Below are 21,521 nucleotides of genomic sequence, written 5' to 3'. Positions count from 1 at the left end.
CATCAGCATTAAACTAACTGGCAGCAACATTGATTTGTGACTTTTTAAAGCAAACATTCAGCTACTAGCTTTTCCAATGTTAAAAGTTTATTTAGTAGAACACCTTTCAAAGAGCAAGGTCACAAAGTGCTTGACAGGAGTAAAATTGTTAAAAATACGACCACGAAAAACAGATCGCATAGTTTAAGATGATGCGCTGAATATCTTTGGGTTGTAGATGATTGGTGAGACAAAACTGCATCGTTGAACACGTCAACTTAGCCTCTGAGAAAATGTGATGCCCATTTCTTCATTATTTACTGACTTTTTTTAGACTCAAAAATGAATCGATTAATTCAGAAAGTATTGGCATATGAACCAAACATGAAAACAATTATCGGTGCGGCCAAAATAAATAATTAAACCCTTTAATGGCAGAGATAATGACCAATATGTTTACAAAAATATCACATCTTCATTACAGTGGAGCTGGGATGTACATCCGAAGTCACGACTGTATCAACACCAACAGCTCTGAGCTGATATTGCATTGTTGAATTTCCAATACTGCTAATAATCTTCACTAAAAAAAGTGTTCAGATCTCACTAAAAGTTAGAATCATCGGAAGAAAGCTGAGATTTGATTTAACCCCTCTATATAAAATTTAAGTTTGTTTTCACCATAGAAAACCTAATAATGACCCAGTCCATTCATTCATTGAATCATCACATATTTTAAATATTATAAGCTTCATCATTTTGTTTCCAGGTAGGTTTATAACCTTCACATTGCACATTATCACTGAAGACACGTCACATAAAACGATTTCATAATACAGTACCAGGTCACACATGTAGCAGAAAAGATCACTTGATGAAGCCACATGGATAATAATACTTTGACCTTCAGTGTTAATTCTACTGCTGCACAATATCAACACACAGTAACTCAACACACAGACAAGAACCTGCCGTGAGCAAAGTGTTCAATTCATAAATAATCTGGACCAGCTGTGCTGAGTCAGCTTTCAAATATGAACACTGAGGCCCGAACACTCACTGTGTTCAGGTTCCTTCAAAACCAAAAAGACGGACAGTTATAGAGAGGTGTGTGTGTGTGTGGCAGAGGTGTTGACGGAGCAAGAGGAGGCACATCACCCAGACGGTCACCGCGGTGAGCAGGTCGTGCACATTGGAAAAGTGAATTTACCACAAGAGTCCGTCGAAAAGGACAGCGAGAGAGCTAGAGGTCCAGCTGCAGTCAGAGGTGAGGAGGGACAGTCTGCAGGGCGTCTTGAGTCGTACGGTGAATGTTCACATTCTGGAAAGAGGAACGAGTCAGTGTCAGACGACTTTTTAATAAACTTTTACAGGGAATCGATAAAAGCGCTGCAATTTAAGTTGCCATACACAAACACAAGTTACGTACAGTGGCATACTGCAGATCCCTGCTGTTTTTGCACTTGTGATAACTTCTTTTCTTTTCTCTCTCTCTCTGTGTGTGTGTGTGTGTGTGTGTGTGTGTGTGTGTGTGTGTGGGGCAGACGTTTGCCAGTTCAGAAAAGGTTATACTTTTTAAGTGATGTGCTTACAGTTTGGCCTCAGAGGATTCCACCTCTTTAAAGCTGCTCTGGATGCTTCAGGTTGAAACCTCATTAAAGTGCAGATTACCAGACCTGTTTTACAGCTTTAAGATGCTGCCATCAACATATAATGAACCACGATAGCAGCATTTATTATGTACCTCATGATTTAAGCTTTTTAAATGTTTTCTTTAGTCGAATCACACCGTGCTCATGGTAGCATGTCTTGGTAAACTTGTACTTTCTGCAATATCATCTTTTATTCTCAAAAACCGACTAAGCCTTTTAACAAAGTGCCAGTATTATTATCTGTGAATATCAGCTTTCATTTTGTTATCGCTCTCAATCGAGCCAGAAAGAGATCTGTGTGTGACAGTGAGTGTTTTGTTCAGGCTGATGAATGGCACCCCAGTGCAGCCCTCTGCATGTGAATGAATAGGGAAATCTCTTGAGTTTGCACAGCAGAGTGCACAGGAAGGGCACCGCACTCAGCATCTGATCTGTGGACTGTACGAATAGGAAGGAAGTAGTCAGACACTTTTGATCTCTGAGTAAGATTGAGTCGAGATGTATTTAATCGTACCATCAAGGTAAAGCATTTCACCAAAGATCCGAACTTTCGGAGTAAAACTGCTTTCATGTCAAATTTTCTAAAATGAAGCACAAGAAGAGTGTGGTAAGGATTCGTTAAATTGTGGAGTGGAGTTTATTTAGAAACATTAACAGAAATATCTCCTCTTCAGTGAGATGAATATACTTTGAAGTACCTTCACATTGTTGAACAAAAAAACAATAAAACAAAGTCTGCACTTCCAGGATCTTCATAAGACAGTGTTGGACATCTGAAAACTAGAGACAAACTGTAATAGAGGACATTTAATAAGAAAATTAACATAGAGTTGATTTTTTTCTGTGCAAAATATAAAAAGGCACAACCGTGGTTAGAGTTGTGCGATTCTGTAAAACTGAGATTAGAGTGTCCTGAGTCCTACCAACAGAAATATAAAGTGATACTGATAAAAGTTCACATTGTAAAATCAGTTCAGATCAATGAAAAAACAAACTACATCACGACTCGCTACTTTCATAAACAAAAAAAAGGTGCTGTAGTTTCATTCCTTCATAGCTGAGATTACAGCGTCAGTTAAAAAACAACAACAAAAAAAACAACCTTCACAGGCTCTTCAGTTATTCTCCAAAAAAAAAGGGAGAATGTGCTCGAGACACAAGATCCGTGTCATAAGATTAATAATCAAAATTAGGAACTGGATTCCAGTCAATTACCACCATCATCCCGTCTTTAAATATAAAAAAAAAACCCAGAAGGATAGAAGAGTGAAGTGTGATTCAATCAGAAAGAAGATGGAGAAGAAAGACTGAGTTTGGCAGGTGCGTTGTGCGTAAAGAGGGGTAAAGGAGGATGGGGGTGGGGTGAGGGGTACTGCCTCATTGGTGAGCTGGCACTGTTAGCAAAGCCTCCTCTGACATCCGCGACACTTCTACGTTCTGTTTGATAAAAAAAAAACACACACACAAAGAGGGGGAGGGATCAAAACACATCGGAAATCCACTGCACACAGACTGGGCCAAGACTTGAAAGATGTGACATTTTTGTTCCTGTCTTTGTCGGTTGTGTGTTCGCAGTGAGAGTCAAGAAGAAATTAAACCACTGCAGCGGCTTTTCTTAGACTGAGCTAATGTTTTTTTTTTAATCCAATAAGATGATTTCACATCTACAAAAATATAAGAAAGATCCCACAAAGAGGGTTTATGAAAAATGGACAATCGACAAAAAATCCCTACCTTCACCTGTGAGTGTGAAGAAATAATCATGATTGTACAGATTTTTTAAGCCTTACATCACATTACTCATATAAGGTACATTACTATATATTCCCTGTCATAGTCCTTGCTAACAAGCCAATGTTTGCATTTTGAAAAAGGCAGTTCTGAATGTCATTTTTTAACATTTGAAGTTTCTGTTGAGGTTTTCAAATGATGCTTTAAATGTCTCACCTCATCATCAAACCAAAAACAAAAGCAAACAAAAGTGTTCCTCAAACCAAATACTTCATTTCATACCACAGAGGGCCACACTTTATTCATCTATTTTTTGTAACAACTTAAACATCTAGTGTTTGGGATTTAATGGCATGTAGTGGTGAAGCTGCAGATGCAACCAACTGAATCTCCTGTGTGTCAAGCAAAAAAAAAAAATAAACAAAAAAACAGGCAAATGTTTAACCCTTTCTAGAACCAGAGTTTGGTTTGTCCGTTCTGGGCTACTGTAAAAACAACTTGGTGGACCTGCTCCATATGTAGACATAAACAACTCATTCTAAGGTAACAAAAACATCACAATTCTTTTTTAGGCGATTATAAAATAACGAAAATATAGTTATGATTATTATAAACCATTTTAGCCAATAGGTGCCCCTTATTCTACACACAGGACCTTTACATAATTTACTATAACAGCGTTAGAGTAATATTAATGGGATTTATGGTCCTGTTAGACTGGTGCCACACCGCCTTATTCGCACAGATGCGTGCCTCCCTCTGTGTGTGGTAACGCAGGAGAGCAAACAGTTTTTTGACAGCAGTGAAAATGCTTGTTTTGAAAGGCTAAACACTAACAAATGTGGATTGGAGTAGAATATTCCCTCAGATTAAAACATCTTGTGAATTTTGGAAATGATTGCCTCTTTTTTTCCGGTCAGAAACAATCCTATGCAACCATCGGTAGAATCTAATACCGCAAATGACATAATGCTAATAATATTAGTGTAGCCTAATCTTTGTGTGCGACTGTGCAGAAACACAGCGTTCAAACAGAGTCGACTGACATGCAAAAAAAAAAAGAAGAAAAAGAAAAACTGCACAGCATTGTAAGATTGATTTAGGCTTTGAATATCAACGTTTTGAATAAATCTTCAAACTGTTTGGTATGGCTGTAATTATTATTTTGATTTTTTACACTGAGAACTATAAATGGCTGTTGTTACTACTTTTATCAGTTCTTTTCAGCATCAAACTTTGGAACCTGATCCGCTCACAGGCATATTTGTTTAAAGGGTGTGAGGAACAGGAGCATTAATCATTGTTGTTGTCCTGAGAACATATAATCCACACATAAGACCTGCTCTGGGCTCATTATGATTCACACCACTGGTTCTAAAAACATGGCCATCAGAAGGAGCGGCAGCTGCAGTGAAACATCACATGACGTTCAGCACCTGAGGCTGTCGGATCAGCCTGTTTGTGAACCATCTATTACCTTTATACAAAGCGGATCAGCTGTAGTATGTGTGTGCTTACTCTCTCTCTGTGTGTGTGTGTGTGTGTGTGTGTGTGTGTGTGTGTGTGTGTGTGTGTGTGTGTGTGTGTGTGTGTGTGTGTGTGTGTGTGTGTGCGCGCATGCCATTATACCCACCTCTGGCTTTTCTCGGTGTGTGTTGACTGCTTCCACATTTAAGCAGATGGACTCCACCTTACAGCCTAAGTATGCACACAGAGGTGTTGTTTCATTAGTTCAGGAGGCAGAAGAGTGTTTGGAGTGTTTTAATTATTGTTATTAGAAATGGATTCATCATGCGCATTAAATGCTAATAGGAGACCAGTCCTACCATAGGCCACCGGCGTTAGCTTCAGCACAGTGTGCAGCGGGCACTTGAGGTACGGCAGCTCCTCTGTGTAAAGAAAAATTGCACAGGTTCATGAAAACACCTGAACAAACAAGGAACTCTTACTGCTGTACATAATTTATAGATTCTATTTTTTTTTGTCTGTAATTTTTATAGAGGGGACAACAGTGAGGAGGGAAAGATATTACTTGAGTTAACAACTATGCTTTTTTTCTATAATTGCTATGATATATTTGAGAGTAAATGACCAGAGTAATTTATCAAAATGCCTGTTCAACATGTATTAACTTGCAGAAGAACGATATTTTCAACTGTTAGATCCAGTGTTGTTCCAATACCGGTATTGGAGAGGCCTCCGATACTTCTTAAAATGCTGGATCAGGTACCAGCGAGTACAACTGTCTATGCACTGATGAGATGGCACAGAATTTATGAATAAACTTTAAAGTACTTTCACAAACAAATCAATTCTTCTTCGTTGCTCTGAAACAGTAGCCTGCACTGCAATTTGCACTCTGGCGACTGATGTAGAAGAAGAAGAAAAGATTTGTGGTAAATAATGTAGCCTTAGCTGTTGGCAAAATGTCAAAATGTACTCTGTATTTGTGCATTTTTAACAGAAGATTTGAGTTTTTTCTGTTTTTTCAGTCAGATATTTTGCTACAGTGATCTGGTCTACAAAGTGGAAATCGGGTCAGTCAGCCAGGAGTGAAACACACTTTTTAATGTGGGCACTGTCCAAGTATGTCAGATTTACACTGAAAACTGAAAGTTTACAAAACATTTTATCCAGTGCCTTATGAAAGACCAGGACTGGAGACATGAATACCTTATTATGGTGAAAAGGTAACTGCATAACTACGAGGGGAAATGTACCTTCAAGATAATCTTATTCAAACTCAAATCTTTACTGAACCCTAAATTTGGAAAAGCATTAAATCCACTTTTCCCTATACTTACTGTATGTATTTCTATTTTGTAAATTTATTTCCTACATTCCCCACAGTGCTTTGTGTTTATCTGTGTAAGTTTTGGTGTGTATGTTTCTATATGTGTGCTAAGGTGCTCTACTTAGCTGCCTTCAGGGGTTCAGTTAAATGGCTGACCTGCTGTCTTGTCCAGGAAATAGGCCAAAAGGCAGCGCATGACGGCCTGGTGACAGATGACCAACACGTTCTCTTGCCGCTCGAGCTCCATGATGACCGGCTCCAACCGCTGCACCAGGTCCTCATAGGACTGAGTCACAGGAGACACAAAAAGCACTAAATCAGACAGGCAGACAGCAAAGTACAATCTAATCTGAGGATTATTATTATGTGCATAAAGGGACAGTTTACCTTTAGAGCTATTTATCAGTGCAGATTGTTGCTGAGTGCTGGAGGCATTGAATTGAAAAAAGTTTGGAGGAAAAAAAAGAGAAAAAAACGACAATGTCTCTTTTCAGAAATCCTGATTCTGTTTGTTAAAAAGAAAATAGTTCCTACGTGTAACTGCTCACAACAGTCTGTGGGTTATCTTGAGTAACTGGGTCGTGATTTCTGGAAAGTGACATTGCTGTTATGTTTTTCAAAAAAATAAAATGTTGGCCCTTTGAGCACCATTTTATTAGAGAGAAAGCAGACATCTCTACGGCCGATATCTCCAACACTCTCCAACTCACACATAGACAGCACTACAGGTTGTTGTTATTTTGGGTTGTACTGTCCCTTTAAGACATCCCTGTCCATGTTTATTTTTTTCCATTAAATTTATTTTGAGATCATCACCAAAGAAGAACATATTAACACCTTTAAAATGAAAGTAAATGAATAAATAAATCAGTGAAAGAGCTGTAAATCTGTTCATTACAACTTCAGTGCAATCCATTTTCTTCACACAGTCTGCTGAATAATCGTTTAACAGTTAAACAGACTGACATTTCAGCGGGGGGAAAATCGATACGGGCTGTCTAGACAAACACTTGATTTAACAAGATTCCCCGAGGCTATACATCAGCACTGTCCGCCCAGCAGCCAACTAATGCCCGTATCCATCTCTCTGTGTTAGATTAATGGAAAGGTAATGGGATGGACTTAAGGTGAGAACAGACCGGCGGGCATTCAGACACACAGTAAACAACCTAACCTCACATTTTTCTCTCTCACACACACACACACACACACACACTAATGTGAAGTCTTTGTTTACTGTATTCTGGTGTTGAGCCAAATCTGTTAAGAGGCTGCTCGTCCGGGCTGAGGCTCATTAGCGGAGAGTAAGTGGCCGGCAGCCATCTGGATACAGTTTAATTGTGTTTGTGGTTACGTGTGTTTCTATGAGAGAGTGAGTGTGGCCTTATATTCACAAAGGAGCTTTGGGAAATTCCAAAATTCAAACAGAGACACATTGTCCACAAATATGCTACTCTGACATTACCATAAAAAATACACTTAAACAGTTACATAACTACATCACATCATTAGACATAATGGCGTTAGATTTTAGACACTGACCTCTCCTTTCGGGTAGCGATAGCGGTATTTGTCCTGGTCCCTCAGAGCAAACTCCAGAGGATAGTGCTCCTGGATCTCCTCATACATCATCTCCTCACACACGCCCTGAAATGACATCACACGCAGATTTGTCTCCATTAATACCGCACACGTCACCAAACAGCTGTGTTCAGCAGTCAGGAACGTAGTACTCACTGCATCGATCTCGTTCAGGACCTTCCACTGTTCGTAGGGCACACTGAGAGCCTCGGCTGTCTGGATGGTTCTCTTCATCTGACTGGTCCACACCTTCAGGTCGCTGATGCCCTGCGCCTGGATGAAGTGGCTCAGCTTCTTCCCAAACTGAACGGAAAAGATTTTTATATTTTCAATCAAGTCACGTGAAAAAAAAAGGAAAAATATCCCCGTTGTTGAAAAAGTTTTGATGTACCTCTTTGCCTCTAGACGTGAGGCCGGAGTCTCCTCCAATTCGACCATTGACGTTCAGCTCGCTCTCACCATGGCGACACAGGTAGATGGAGCGCGGCGTGATGTGAATGTTCATGAGGTAGTAGACGATTCGGCTCTGGATGTGGTCCAACACCCTGTTGACCAAGTACCGCTGACCCACGTCCATGATTTTAATGTAGGAGAGATCCCTGAGAGGAGAGAAAACACACACACACACACACACACACACACACACACACACACACACACACACACACACACACACACACACACACACACACACACACACACACACACACACACACACACACACACACGAAAACTTCAGTTCAGCATTCTTCATGTGACTGAGCCAAAACCTGTGTTTGGATTTGGGAACCGCAGCATCATTAGTAGAGCTGCGGCCAGCAACTACTGATTATTATAATTAATTTTTTCTTTCTTTTTTTTTTGGTCAATAAAACATCAGAAAATAGAGATTAATGCCATGTGTTATTTCCCAGAGCTCGATGTGACATCCTGAAATAGCATATTTTATCCCACCAAGAGTCCAAAAATACAAAACTATTCTAATTTATCATGTATGATAAAAAAAACATCACATTCTCACATTTAAGAAGTATGACCCCAAAATATATTTAAAAAACAACAAAAAAAGATTAATTATGATTATTCAATGATCAAAATAGATGCCAATCTATTTTGATCATCGAATAATCGACTAATCAACTAAATGTTGCAACCTAATAATTTGCAGTTTGAGAAATAAACTTTTTTTTGTCCATCTGCCACTGGGGCTAGTGGATTCCAAAATCTACCATCTACTCATTACTTCACCATTGTTTTTTTTGGGTGGTGAATTCAACAAATCTGGCAACCACTTGCATAATTTCCCTGCGTTTGGCTGGTGGCTGCAGCTAATTTGAAAACCTATGCTTAAATGCTTAGATAGTTATTCTCCACATTTTTGCACAGCCAGGACGTCTTTCCTAACACACTCTCCACCTCACCTGTCCAGGACTTCATCGAGGGTCTCATAGGAGTTTTCATAACACTTGATCCTCTTCATGAAATCTTCCACTGCTTCCTCTGTGTTACAGTTGGTGTAGTCGGGGCTCCCCAGCTTCACTTGCTAAACACAGAAACGGCAGAAGAGTGAGTGCAACGTGGGCAGAAGTTCATTTCCTTAAAACAAACAAACACCTACCACTATGTTCTCCTGTATGACATCTGGGTCTTCACACACAGACTCTACGAAGAACACCTGAGAAAAAAAGGAGCAACAGATCGAGCTTTGTGTGAATGTAAACTGATGCAGCGTGTCCTCGCAGAACTATGACCTAACAGGTTACCTTGAAGCCATTCTGCTCTGCAAACTGGATGATGGTTTCCCTCCTCTCTCTGGTAGTGTTTGTTGCATCAAAAACCTGTTTCACAGAAAAAGAACAAACATCAATAAGCTCTTATACAATGCGCACTGTCTTTGACCTTCCTAAGACAGCATTTAACATTTCACCCACCGCCACTTGGCCTCCCTCTTCTGTGAGATACTGTCGCACATCGTTCAGCGCTGCTGAGGCACACTGGCTGTAAACATCACAGATAACCACAGGAAATGTCACATCATCGGTGGTCACACAAATTACTGAGGAAGTTTGAGGCCACTTGAAACTCTTACCGTCTGATCTTTAACCCCTCCTCGTTGTCTGGACGGAAGAACTCAAAGGACTTGTAAATCTTCACACACTCCCTCCTGTATTGTCCAACATTGAACTCTATTGGAAAAATGGAAGCGAGGACACTTAAATCTAGTGAATCAAGTGTCTTTTCTCTCTTCACTGACGTTTCTAAGATTCAGAAGAGAGCCGACAATGCTGAGAAGTCGTACCTCTGGTGGGCACACCGATCCAGTTCAGATAGCGGGTCAGCTTCTTGGAGATGTAGGTCTTCCCCCTGGCAGGAAGGCCCACAGTCACGATCAGGGTGGGACAGTTGGTCATACATACTGGAATGAAAGATGAAAAAAAGAAAGTCATGTGCTGATCACACACAATGCACACGGGAGACGTTAAACCAATTTCTGCGTAAAAACGTGTAACACCTCAGCACAAACATAAAAGGTCAACAAGGTCTTGTTCAACTATTATTTTCACAGCTGCAAATATGCCTTCATCACATCCAAAATCTCTATACTATCTTACATATTTCAGAATTCATAAGAAATAATATTAACATAAATATCAGATTGTCCTTATTATTGATGTGTGTGCAATCGAGTCACACGTCACACCACTCTGAGCATCGTCGGCCGGGAGCAGAGGTCACGGTGGCGCCAGGCCGTGCCCGAGGAGTTGAGAAACACTGCACTGCTCAAGACATCTGGAGAGAGCTAACAGCTAGTTTCCACACACAGACGCAGTGTGTGCACAGATGACTGGGTCAGAGAGCGTGATCAGTTCTGAGGGTGCTCCTTCGCCATATGCAATGTCTTGCGTACATCGGAGTTGCAACGTCCATGTTTTAACATTCCCTGTCTGTGAAAGTGCAGGAAGACGGCACCGTCTGTCCAAACAGGTCTGCTGCATGCATGGAATACTTTACAAAAAGTACCTTTCACAACTACCTCCCTGATACTGCAGTAACGCAGAAGTATCAGGGAGGTAGTTTTGGCAAGAATCCGACAGGAGATCCACACACTGTACTAAAAGCTCAGAGCAACTTCCAATATGCAAAGCTGACCAAGCAAAACATAGACACAAACATCGCCATCACTCAGGAGATTGTGATCTTCTCTCAGGTTGAAACAATCAGATCAGAGTTGGCTGCAGCTGTCCGATGATTCTCCGTCTCCAGACCCACATTTCAGAGAAGTTTTAAAACTTTCATATAAGTATCATACACACAAACGGCCAAAACAACCCTGTGGCTGCGCATTTCAACACAAGTATACTGACACTGAGCATGTGAACCCCCCCAGAAGAGAGGGGACATTAACATCTGTTTACAAAGAGAGGCACTGCATATTTTTACACATAATACTCTATCTATCACCTACGGGCTAAAATGTAGCGTTTGATCTCAATCCTTTTTTGTAAGTGATTATAGTTTGGAAGAAAAGAAAGCATTTTTTTCTACAGTGTGACCTGAAAGACCTCACTTTACTTTTACAAATCATCTGTATGAATTTCCTTTTCCAAAAAGTTTATTTCTGTTAATGCAACCCTTGTTTTCACTGACCTTTTTGTTTGTGTCATTCTTCCTTTCGTAGGTCCAAATACAAATTTTGTCTCTTTTTGGGCAAGGAATACATTACATTTTGTATTTTTCTACATATTTCTCAACATAGTAGCTTTCAAGATAATTCCATTCTCTCAAGGAGTTACTACATTAACTTAACTTTTGATGAGCTGAATTTAAAATGTATTCAAAATTCTTATCAATTGCTAAGCTGAATTGGCTGTATTCCTAAAAATATTTTTGGGCAATTACTGTTTTTTGTTTTTTTTACTATTTCTCTGTATTTTTTTCTACATTGAAGTTTTTACGATAAGTTCTGGATGATTTGTGACATATAATATACATCTGACTTAACTACTGTTGCATTGTGTGTATATATATATATATATATATATATATATATATATATATGTATATATATATATATATATATATATATGCCTGTATAATATTGTTTGTGATGTTTCAAATCCCTTTGAGGTATGCTCTCTCCCCACTCTGCAAGTATCAGGCTGTGGGAGTATCAGACAATGTTGTTCAGCTCTGCTCTGAATATTTCAGCCTGAGAGTAGACTGACCCTCAGTCATACAGCCCAAAATCGCCTGTGTGATTAATGTGTTTGTGTCCATATACTGTTTCTTCTGCTTTGTGATGATTTGACAATGCCTTATGATAGTGTTTCCCAAACCTCTCCTCCAGTACCGCTCTTCCTGCATGTTTGAGATTTCTCCCTGCTGCAGCACAGCTAATTCAAGTGATCCACTTGTTGTGAACTTGTGCAGCTACTTGATGAAAGGCTGATTGTTAAATTCAGCTGCGCTGCAGCAGGGAGAAATCTAAAACATGCACGACTAGTGCTACTGCAGGAGAGGTTTGGGAAACGCTGCCTTATGAAGATCTCTCTCTGCATTGTTAAAATTGCTGGGAGCTTTTACTACAGCAGGTTGACTGATTGCCTCAGTCTGATCACCTTGCACCTGTAAATGTTTTTGGCTGTGCATACCCTCCACCCCCAGTGTTATAGTCTGCCAATCAACTTTTTAGCCCACTGATTAAAACAAATTTCCACAGCGAGGAGACACTGACCACACAGACAAGTGACCTATGTGTGAAAAAAACCCCAGCACATCCACAGGGTGCAAATCACTCACATGACTGCAGGGATACAATTCCTGTTTACCCACAACTACATTTGGCACACAGCAACAACGAGATGGACTCCCCTAGTACCACCAGTCCTTTCTCCTGGCTGCGAGCACCCTTCATCTGCGGGGATCATCGCGTGGATCCTTACATAACCGTGTGAGCCAGATGGCTGCAGCGACAGCAAGACATCTGAGCCACGCGCACTGAGCTCCACGCGCTGATAACCGTGGTAACGTCATCTAACATCACAGCAGGGAGGTCTGCGCTCCGTGCGGAGGGCAGATCAGCGGTAATTATTTCACTTACCGAGGTGCTTCTGGTTTGCAAATGCGGACGTCGGACGAAAGAAACGACACATCTGTTGAAAACCAGTCACCATACAGCTAAACATACAGTTGCTAACCGGCGCCACGTCGCCATACGCACCCTTTCTCTGAGAAATGTGTTTTTCGGGAAGGCCATTTTTATACGGCATCCAGATCTTCTTGAGGGGGTTTTGGGTGAGTTCCCGCGGATTTGACGGTGGTCTGTCCTCCATTCCGGCTGGCGGTGAGGTGGAGGCAGCCGCGGCGGGAGCACGGGGCCTTTTGCCGTGATGCTGCTCTGAAGGTGACCGGTGTTTCATCCGCGCTGCTCCGCTGTGATGGAGATAATCCGGTATGTCTCGCAGCGCAGCGGTCACGTGCTCCGGTCTGGCCACAATGGAGGCCAACGGTCGACCGTAATGACTGCAATACAGGCGCGGCGCATTTTCTGCTTCACCGTAATTGACACGAGCTGCGCAAAGAGCTCAGACACGTTTCTTTAGGCGGGAGGATGCAAATGTAGCAGCAAGAAAAGGCTACAGTGTTTCAGGTTTGACCTCGATTAAGGTTAAAGTTAAATTTAACACTGAAAACAAACAACATCTGATAAAACAACAATGAACATTTTTCATAATCCCACTTGTGGAGTGAAACTGTGGGATAGTTTAAACAGGGAACTGCAGGAATGTCAACAACATTATCCAGTTTAAGCCTAAATGGATGAGGAAGGGCTTTCGCAGGCACTGGTTGTCATATGGATTTAATAAGCAGCCTATGTGTTTTTGTGTATATATGTAGACAACTATGATATATTCCATGTGTATAAATAGATATAGGAAGTTAATGTTTGTAAAGATAAATCTTGTTAATTTTTGAATATGGGAGATCAAATTTGGAATCTGATCTGCACATCAGACTTGGTCATGTAAATATATTTAGCTTTTGTGTATGTGTGTATTTATATGTATAGACACATCAGTATAAATTTGTACACACTTACACACACACACACACACACACACACACACACACACACACACACACACACTATAGATAGATAGATACTTAACTGAGCATACTTTCTGTATCAGTCCAGTAGAACTGTAACACTACAATCTTTCACCCTCCAAATTTCCTAAGCTCTTAAAAATAATATTCTTTGGTGAGCTTTGTTCTGTGGAGGCACAGCCATCTTCCCATTTCAGTAAGGAGGAGATTGTCTCTCAACCACCTGTTTGCTCATAACCAGCAGTAGCTCTCCCTCCTTATTACACAAGTCCACCGCAAGCTCTTAAATTATGCTGACGTACAGTTCCAGGCTGTTATTGCTGCACCATCGACCAGAGAGGAGACCTCATTCCTGTGAGCTGTCTCATCTTTACAGGAATTAGACCTGCGCCTTTCCCACTATAACAAGTCAAACCATCTACTGGGAAAAAACTCTGTACATGCTGACTCACTGTCATGACTTACTGGACATCTAAGCTAAAAAGTGACTGTTAATGTTCTTAGTAACACCTTTGCTTTTCCTACCATAATTAGTCACAATATCTTCTGGGGAAACAATCTATTGTGACTGGGCTGCAACTAAGTATTATTTTCATTATTGACTGATGTAATTTTTCACTATTAATTAATAGTTTAACCTATAAAATGTTTTTAATAAAGTTTTCCCATTTTCCCAGAGGCCAGAGTGATATTTTTAGATTGCTTCTTTTGTCCAGAACCTAAAGACTCTTCATTTACTATCATAAATGACAAAGAAAAGCCGCAAAATCTCTCACTCAATACACTAGAACTAGCAAAGGTTTGACATTCAGTTATCATTTATCAAAATAGTTGGCTATTAATTTTCTATCAATCAACTAAATGATTCACCGGCAAATTGTTATAGCTCTTGTGACAATTAATACAATCTGCACTTTTTCTCGGTACTGTAATTTTTTCACAGATAAAATAAGAAATCAAGTGACAAATGTTTTAACTTCTCATGGGGGCATTTAAGGTAATCCAACAAGACTGAGCTGACAATGTCCATGAGATGGCAGCATCTCTCTCCCTCCCTCCCTCTGTGTGTACTCAGGCTCATACTCTACCAGTGTACAAGTATGCAATGCAATCAGACTCAACAGGCATGTCACAAATGATACATTTCCTGTTCATGACATGCTTATAATGTGCAGATGTAAGAGTTTTTATTACATCAGGATTATTGAAACTTTAAGATTTGGCTGAGTTACAGACATTATAAGATATGTATAAGGCAAAGAGCAGAGTATTACCAGAAAATTTACTAAAGTTGTTTGTTTTTATTTCAGAGGACAAGGAACACAGAGGGAAATTTTAGTTTAAGTTTGCTTGGACTACATTAAAGCAGATGTGTATTTCAGTGGTCAGCGTCAAACTGTGGATTACAGTATTATTGTGTTGGGAAAATATTTTCAGTTTAAGAAGATAAATAATGACAAATTAATTAGACTGTGTGAAGTTGTCAGGTAGAATCTGTCCCCTTGTTGAATGTGACTTGTGGCTCTTAATTTTTTCTATGTATTTTTTTTCTATCCAAGTTTACTGTAAGTGTTGGTTGTTAAGCAACTGTAACTGACAGACCATCTATTTCTTTTGTTTATGTATGTTTTCGGGAAGGGGCATGTAAAATGAGATTATTTCTTCCTTTCCCTGTTCCTTTTCGATCATGGCATGTGAATTAGAGTTGTTTTGGGTGTAAATCTTATTGTTGTGCTTTAACATGACCTGAACTAGTGACAATTAAATGAAAATTGGGGTTGGAAAGTTGTAAGAGGATTTTTGTATCAAGGTGTTTTCTGATATTCTGTCTGTCTCAGGTGCCTTAGGAATGAACGCAGTTCAGTAACTCCACCTTCACAACGGTCTAAGAACAACAATAGAAATACATCCAAAGTGTCAACAAAAATAACCATTATAAGCTTTACAAAAACAAGACTGTTTGCAGAGTTGTTGCATTGGATTGCACTGTGCAGGTGTGCATAATACAGTGGTGATCCACAGTCTATCTGTGTGTTTATACGCTCCGTGTGGACTGATGCACAGATTAAGTTGAGCTTTACAGTCAGTCTTTAAAGCAACAGGGCCTGTGACCTAAATATGGTGAGATGGAGGTTTTCTAATTAAATAGCTCCTACTCTCTCAAATTCCCTGACTGTGAGTAGACTATAATATATGTCAGGTTCATCACGTCCACAAATAAATGGCACACTAAGTCATGCTGGGGATATATTTTTGGCTTTCTTAGCCGAGTAATAGGCTACAAACGCTGCAGTGCAGAGTTTTGTGGCACATACTGTACATTGTTGGCTGCAGAACAATTGGTCATATCATACATATCATATTTAAATGGATAATTTTGATGTTTTGAAGTAGAATTGTATGGGGTAATAAACCATATCATATAACATACAGTAGATGTTAGTTGGCAAGTATATATATCAGTCTTTTTATTATAATACAAAAAAAAGAAAACAGGGAACATGTACAATGCATTGAAACACCCAAAAAAAGTCGGCACAAGAAGTTAACATTTAGTGTGACCTCCCTTTACAGGTAGCACGTTCTTGAATTCTCTTGGACAGACTATCTTAAGGTTTTCTTAAATAATCTTCTGGTATACCAGCAGATTGGTATAGTAAATCCCATATTGTCTGCCCAATAGAGTTCAAGACATGTTAATGTAAAGGAGGTCATACTAATTACTATTTTATTGTTTTATTATGAAATATTTGTGTTTTCAATACTGTATACATATTTCCTGTGTGTTCTGGTTGTATTTTATTATCAAGACTACTGAGAAATAAACATGCATGAACATTATTACCTTGCGGTGGCCTAAGACTTTTGCACAGTACTATGTGTTACAAAATTCTTAGCATTTTTTCCCCAGGTCATTTCCTTGTCATTATTAATATAATTATTATCACCATCATTATTATTATTATTTAGTTTATTTTTTAAAAAGCAACTTTTTCTTCCTTTTTTCTTTTCCTTTTGAACTAATTTTCAGGGAATTTTCCTGTATTTATTTAGTTCTATTAATTTCTTGCTTTTTTCTGGATAATTTCTTCAAAGGGTTAGTTTCAAAGGGTTAAAGGTGGCTAAAATAGTTTTAGTTGCTGACCCCTCCATAGCAGCAGATTGCTTATTCCATGTCAAACTTCATCCTGCTTCTCCAAACCTGTCGCCTACTGCATGGAATAAACTGACTATGAATAAGTAGTCCATACAACCTCACTTTAATAAAAAACTACTGAACTATCCCTTTAAAATAGCTTATCTGCATAAAGCTTGTGCAGCCTGTGTGAAAACAGCAGCTGGCAACCATTCATACTGTATGAAACATGCCAGCTACTTTTCAGTGAGGTCAAATGTGCATACACTTCACACAGGGACATGAACAGGAAACAGCTCTGAGCTCCTCCTCTCCTCCTCCTCTCCTCCTCCTCCTCCTCCTCCCAGCAGCTGTCAGGCTGTGATTGCAGCTAGCAGCGTTTAGCCTGTACTATACTGGACAAGTCATTTCCCAATATAGTGTGTTAACATTACGCTCGGCAGTTAACCAACATCCAACACACCGAGAGACTTACTCAACTCACGAGTCAACACGCAGCGCTTCAGTATGAGCAGACACAATGTTACCGCTGCAGCCCAGTGAGAGCCGTACAATCACAACAAGCATAAACACAACAAACGACCAGAAAACCATCACCCGCTGCAAAATCTCCGTCACGATCTGTGTGTGAAAAATCAAAATAACAGCCTCATAACAACCACAGACACCTCGGATCAGCTCCAGCTACACGAAACTAGATTTTTTTTTTTAAATATACATTTCGCAAGCAGCCCAAAAGCATCCGCCTGGCTCTTCATCCTCAAAGCACAACTGCTGCTGTCACAAATGAGGCTGTTTCCTGTAATAACAGCAAAGATTGTCGCCTGTTGTTGTAATGTAGGGTAAAGGTCTCGGTGACAGCGCCAGCACAACAGCAGCACATCGGCTCTTGTTTACGTCTTGTCGTTGGCTCCGCTCGACTCTGCCCCTCATCCGGTTAAAGATGCACAATTTTCACCCCACAGCACGCGCTGCTCTGCCCAAAAAAAGCCTCCGTGTCTTACCTGCTCTGTCCTGGTTGTGTGTGAGCTTGGTGCGGCTGGAGCAGCCTCTCATCATGGGCGTCTGTCTGATGGAGCGCGGTGCCTGGCTGACGGTGTGTGTACGTGCGTCCTACAGCAGCGCCTCACTGATGCTGCTCACCGCTCTCACACACCCACTTCTCTCTCTGTGTGTGCGTTTTTGTGTGGGACCTCGGCCCGGGAGGATGGCTTTTTCCAAAACTGGATGGAGTGAGGTGGCAGTCTACCTGCCCCCTCCCACCCTACCCCACCCACCTTACCCACCCTTTGACTGCTGAGAAATGTCCCCTCAAGTCCTCTCAGGGCCTGATAACACTATATGGTTAAACTTAGGACATTACAGCAAACATTGCAGCATGCAGTCATACACTAAAACTCATCATCAGACTTCATATGAATAATTTCTATAGGATACTGTGTGAATAGACTATTTTAATACATAAAGTGACACACGTCACACTGTAAAAACTAACACTTGGTTTTAACTTTAAAAAGTGAGCGTCTGGGCTGCCTTAAAAATATTAAGTTGACTGAACTTGAGAAGACAAGTTTAATCATTACAGAATTACTTCTATTTGTAATGTTGTAACTTTAGCCTGTTGAAGGTCTTTTATTCTGAAAAAATTGCATTTTTTAAAATACTTTATACATGTTTCCTGTATGTTCTGGTAGTATTTTATTAAAGAGACTACAGAGAAATAAATATGTGTGAACATTATAACCTTGCTAAAATAACAAAGTTTAAGGTGGCCTAAGACTTTTTCACAGTACTATATGTTACAGAATTACTAACATTTTTAAAACACTTTTTCCAGGCCACTTCCTTGTTATTATTATTATTATTATTATTATTATTATTATTATTATCATCATTTACTTTTTTAAAACTTTTTTTTTTTTACACTGATTTTCAGGTAATTTTCTTGTACTTTTTTCAAATTTTTTCTAATGTCTTCTTCCATTGCTCATTGCCTTCTTCCCGTGTTTTTTAAAGAGCACAGAATTTATTTTTACAATGCATATTCAGGACACCACGTTCACTTTTGAATGTTGCAATGCAAAACTTAGGTCCATACCGGTATAAAACAGGAAGTGTATGGACATTTTCTAGTAACAACTTGCAGAACTTGTTTTTCTGCATTAAAAGTATCCTTGAGTTTTCCTTGGTTAAAGAAACAGTGTGTGGGGTTTGGTGGCATCCAGTGGTGAGGACTGCAGATCGTAACCAGCTGAAACTTCTCCTGGGCTGCGTTCAGCCCTGACAAAACGTAACAAAATGTTTATTTAAACAGAAAAAGTCATATGTTAAACATGCTGTTGTACATCATTGATTTCAGGTGAGGAAGGGAAAGCACATTCTTGACTTGAGGCAATTACAGTGGCAGAAATTATAACCTTATCAGCAACCTGTGATAGTGATGATACTAATTGTCAGGCACAAGACCTGTAACTGCATATCTGTGGACGAGAGACAATCACACACACACACACACACACACACACACACACACACAAAAGACAGATAAAACATACAGGGAAGCAAATGGAGCTCAGATAACTTGGATTGAGCACAACAGAAACAGTGGAAGGTCAGACGGCACTCAGCTGACCCTAAACACATTCCTCCCTAAAGGACAGAGAGATCGAACCCTACCACACATCCTACTCATCCTACTCTCGCTGCCACACACTGCACACACCCACGCCTCAGGCAGCTCGCCCCGCACACACTCGCTGTGTAACACCCTGGTCAGACCTGTCTTGCTGGACTTTATCACAGAGCGTAGCATAAGATAACACATTTAGATAGTAATGTGCAGAATAAAACTTAGTGAAGTGGCCAGCATGTCCTGATGTAGCCTATCCACCTGAATCCCTTTTGGGCATCTGTAACAGCAGATTGACAATAGCCTTACATGACTGTGATAATCAATATCCAAACGTCATTCTTCTCCTTACAGCGGGGTATTTCATACATCATTTTATTGCACAGTTTTAATAGATATATTATGTTGTTTTTTTTTAATCAGGGTAGCTTTGGTCTGACTGTATTCTATAATCATCAGGGAACAATGTGATAATGGGCCCCTGCATGGGCACAAAAATGTATATGCCCTGCCACCTCTCTTTCATAGGAGCATGACACATAGACTTTAACTGGTTCAAAACGCAGCTGCAAGACTTCTGACTAGGATGAGCCGCCAGTCCCACATAACACCTTTTCTTGCATCCCTCCATTGGCTTCCTGTAAAGTTCAGAACAAACTACAAGATTGATTACATACCAGGCACTGCACCTCCCTCCCTGTTACATTTCTGATCTCCTTGTTCCTTATTCCACTTCTTGACCACTCCGATCCTCAAATTTTGGCCTATTTGGTCTATCTCCCACTCCAAAAGCAAAACAAAATGTGATGGTGCATTTGCTGTTTTAGCCCCAGCCCTCTTGAACAGTCATCCCCAGTCCATCAGATTTGCTGAGTCACATTTTAAGCGTCTACTGAAAACCCACCTTTACAGGCAAGTCTTCCTTTACAGCCACTCCATGTGCTGTTGTTTTTTTTTTTTTTGGTCTTGTCTGTCCCTTATTGTACTGAGTTCCTATTGTAATCTATTGAAACTTGTGTAATTAATTATTTAATTGGGTCATTTTGTGTATCATTGTAGTTGTTTTGTGTCTCTTCGTATTTTCTTTGCATGTCTTTGTTATTGTTTCATGTCTCTGTGTATTTTTTGTCATATTGTGTCTATTTTAAATGATGTTTTTGTCTTTTTGAGGTATATTTGTGTCCATATTTTTGGTTGTTTTGTGTCTCTTTGTAGTTCCTTTGCATGTCTTTGCTGTTGTTTGTATTTCTTTAAAGGCCAATGTTTTTATTTGAGGTACAGTATGTTGGTGTCTTGTCATTTTGTTTATCTTTGTGATTATTTGAGTCTCTTTCTGGTTAAAACATATTCATTTGAGTGACATTTTGGGGGATAGAGGTGACTTGTTGTTTGGAATAACACAAGTAGGAAGTGTGCCAGATGCTGTTATGTCAACATCACATTAGTGTTAGAGTTTCAGCATAATCATGACTGCACTTGTCTCTACAAAATGACTAATGAAGGAAAAGTACTTACCAACTGCCTTCCTATATGAGGAAGTATGTCATTTGCAACACACTGTAAATTTCCACCCACAAACACTCTCTGTCTTATTCTATTGTCTGAGAACTTTTACACTTAGACATGTGACAGCAAACACAAGCTGAGCGGTCGCGCTCTATTTGGGCCTCATCTGATCATGGCCGACATCCCGTATTTACAGCAGGGAGAGCCAAGTAGTTTTTATGATAAGCTTCCTCTCACCCATCCCCCAAATACTGTAGCTGAACCATGTGATCCAAGTGGGGGAAAGGTACTTACCATATAATCTAAACATAATAATGTTGACCTTTTCCAGACGAACACCAAGTCAGATGGCTGCGTCCCAAATAACTGCTCCACTCCTGCTATTTATAACAGCCTCACAAAGCC

General features: G+C 40.0%; 1 protein-coding gene across 4 annotated transcripts; it reads right to left on the bottom strand.

Annotated features, from left to right (window-relative positions):
- Positions 1 to 69: 69 nt before the first annotated feature.
- Positions 70 to 18,169, bottom strand: pfkfb4a (6-phosphofructo-2-kinase/fructose-2,6-biphosphatase 4a). 4 transcript variants are annotated; one of them, XM_042502989.2, is made up of 14 exons: positions 17,986 to 18,169; positions 10,037 to 10,153; positions 9,827 to 9,923; positions 9,669 to 9,735; positions 9,501 to 9,575; positions 9,356 to 9,412; positions 9,159 to 9,280; positions 8,129 to 8,336; positions 7,894 to 8,040; positions 7,699 to 7,803; positions 6,313 to 6,442; positions 5,189 to 5,251; positions 4,996 to 5,060; positions 70 to 1,300 (listed from the first exon to the last, which is right to left on the bottom strand). In XM_042502989.2, the coding sequence occupies exons 1-14, from the start codon at positions 18,038 to 18,040 to the stop codon at positions 1,241 to 1,243; spliced, it is 1,368 nt and encodes a 455-aa protein (XP_042358923.1). In that variant the 5' UTR covers positions 18,041 to 18,169; the 3' UTR covers positions 70 to 1,240. The 4 variants fall into 4 exon arrangements, with proteins under 4 accessions (XP_042358923.1, XP_042358905.1, XP_042358914.1 ...); XM_042502971.2 differs by lacking the exon at positions 17,986 to 18,169 and adding an exon at positions 12,959 to 13,259; XM_042502980.2 differs by lacking the exon at positions 70 to 1,300 and adding an exon at positions 2,240 to 3,068.
- Positions 18,170 to 21,521: the final 3,352 nt, after the last annotated feature.

The sequence above is a fragment of the Plectropomus leopardus genome, chromosome 2 (genome assembly GCF_026936395.1).
Source record: "Plectropomus leopardus strain MGB_pleo_1.0 chromosome 2, ASM2693639v1, whole genome shotgun sequence".
In the NCBI taxonomy this organism is placed as follows: Eukaryota; Metazoa; Chordata; class Actinopteri; order Perciformes; family Serranidae; genus Plectropomus; species Plectropomus leopardus.
This window is presented reverse-complemented; position numbering and strand designations above follow the sequence as displayed.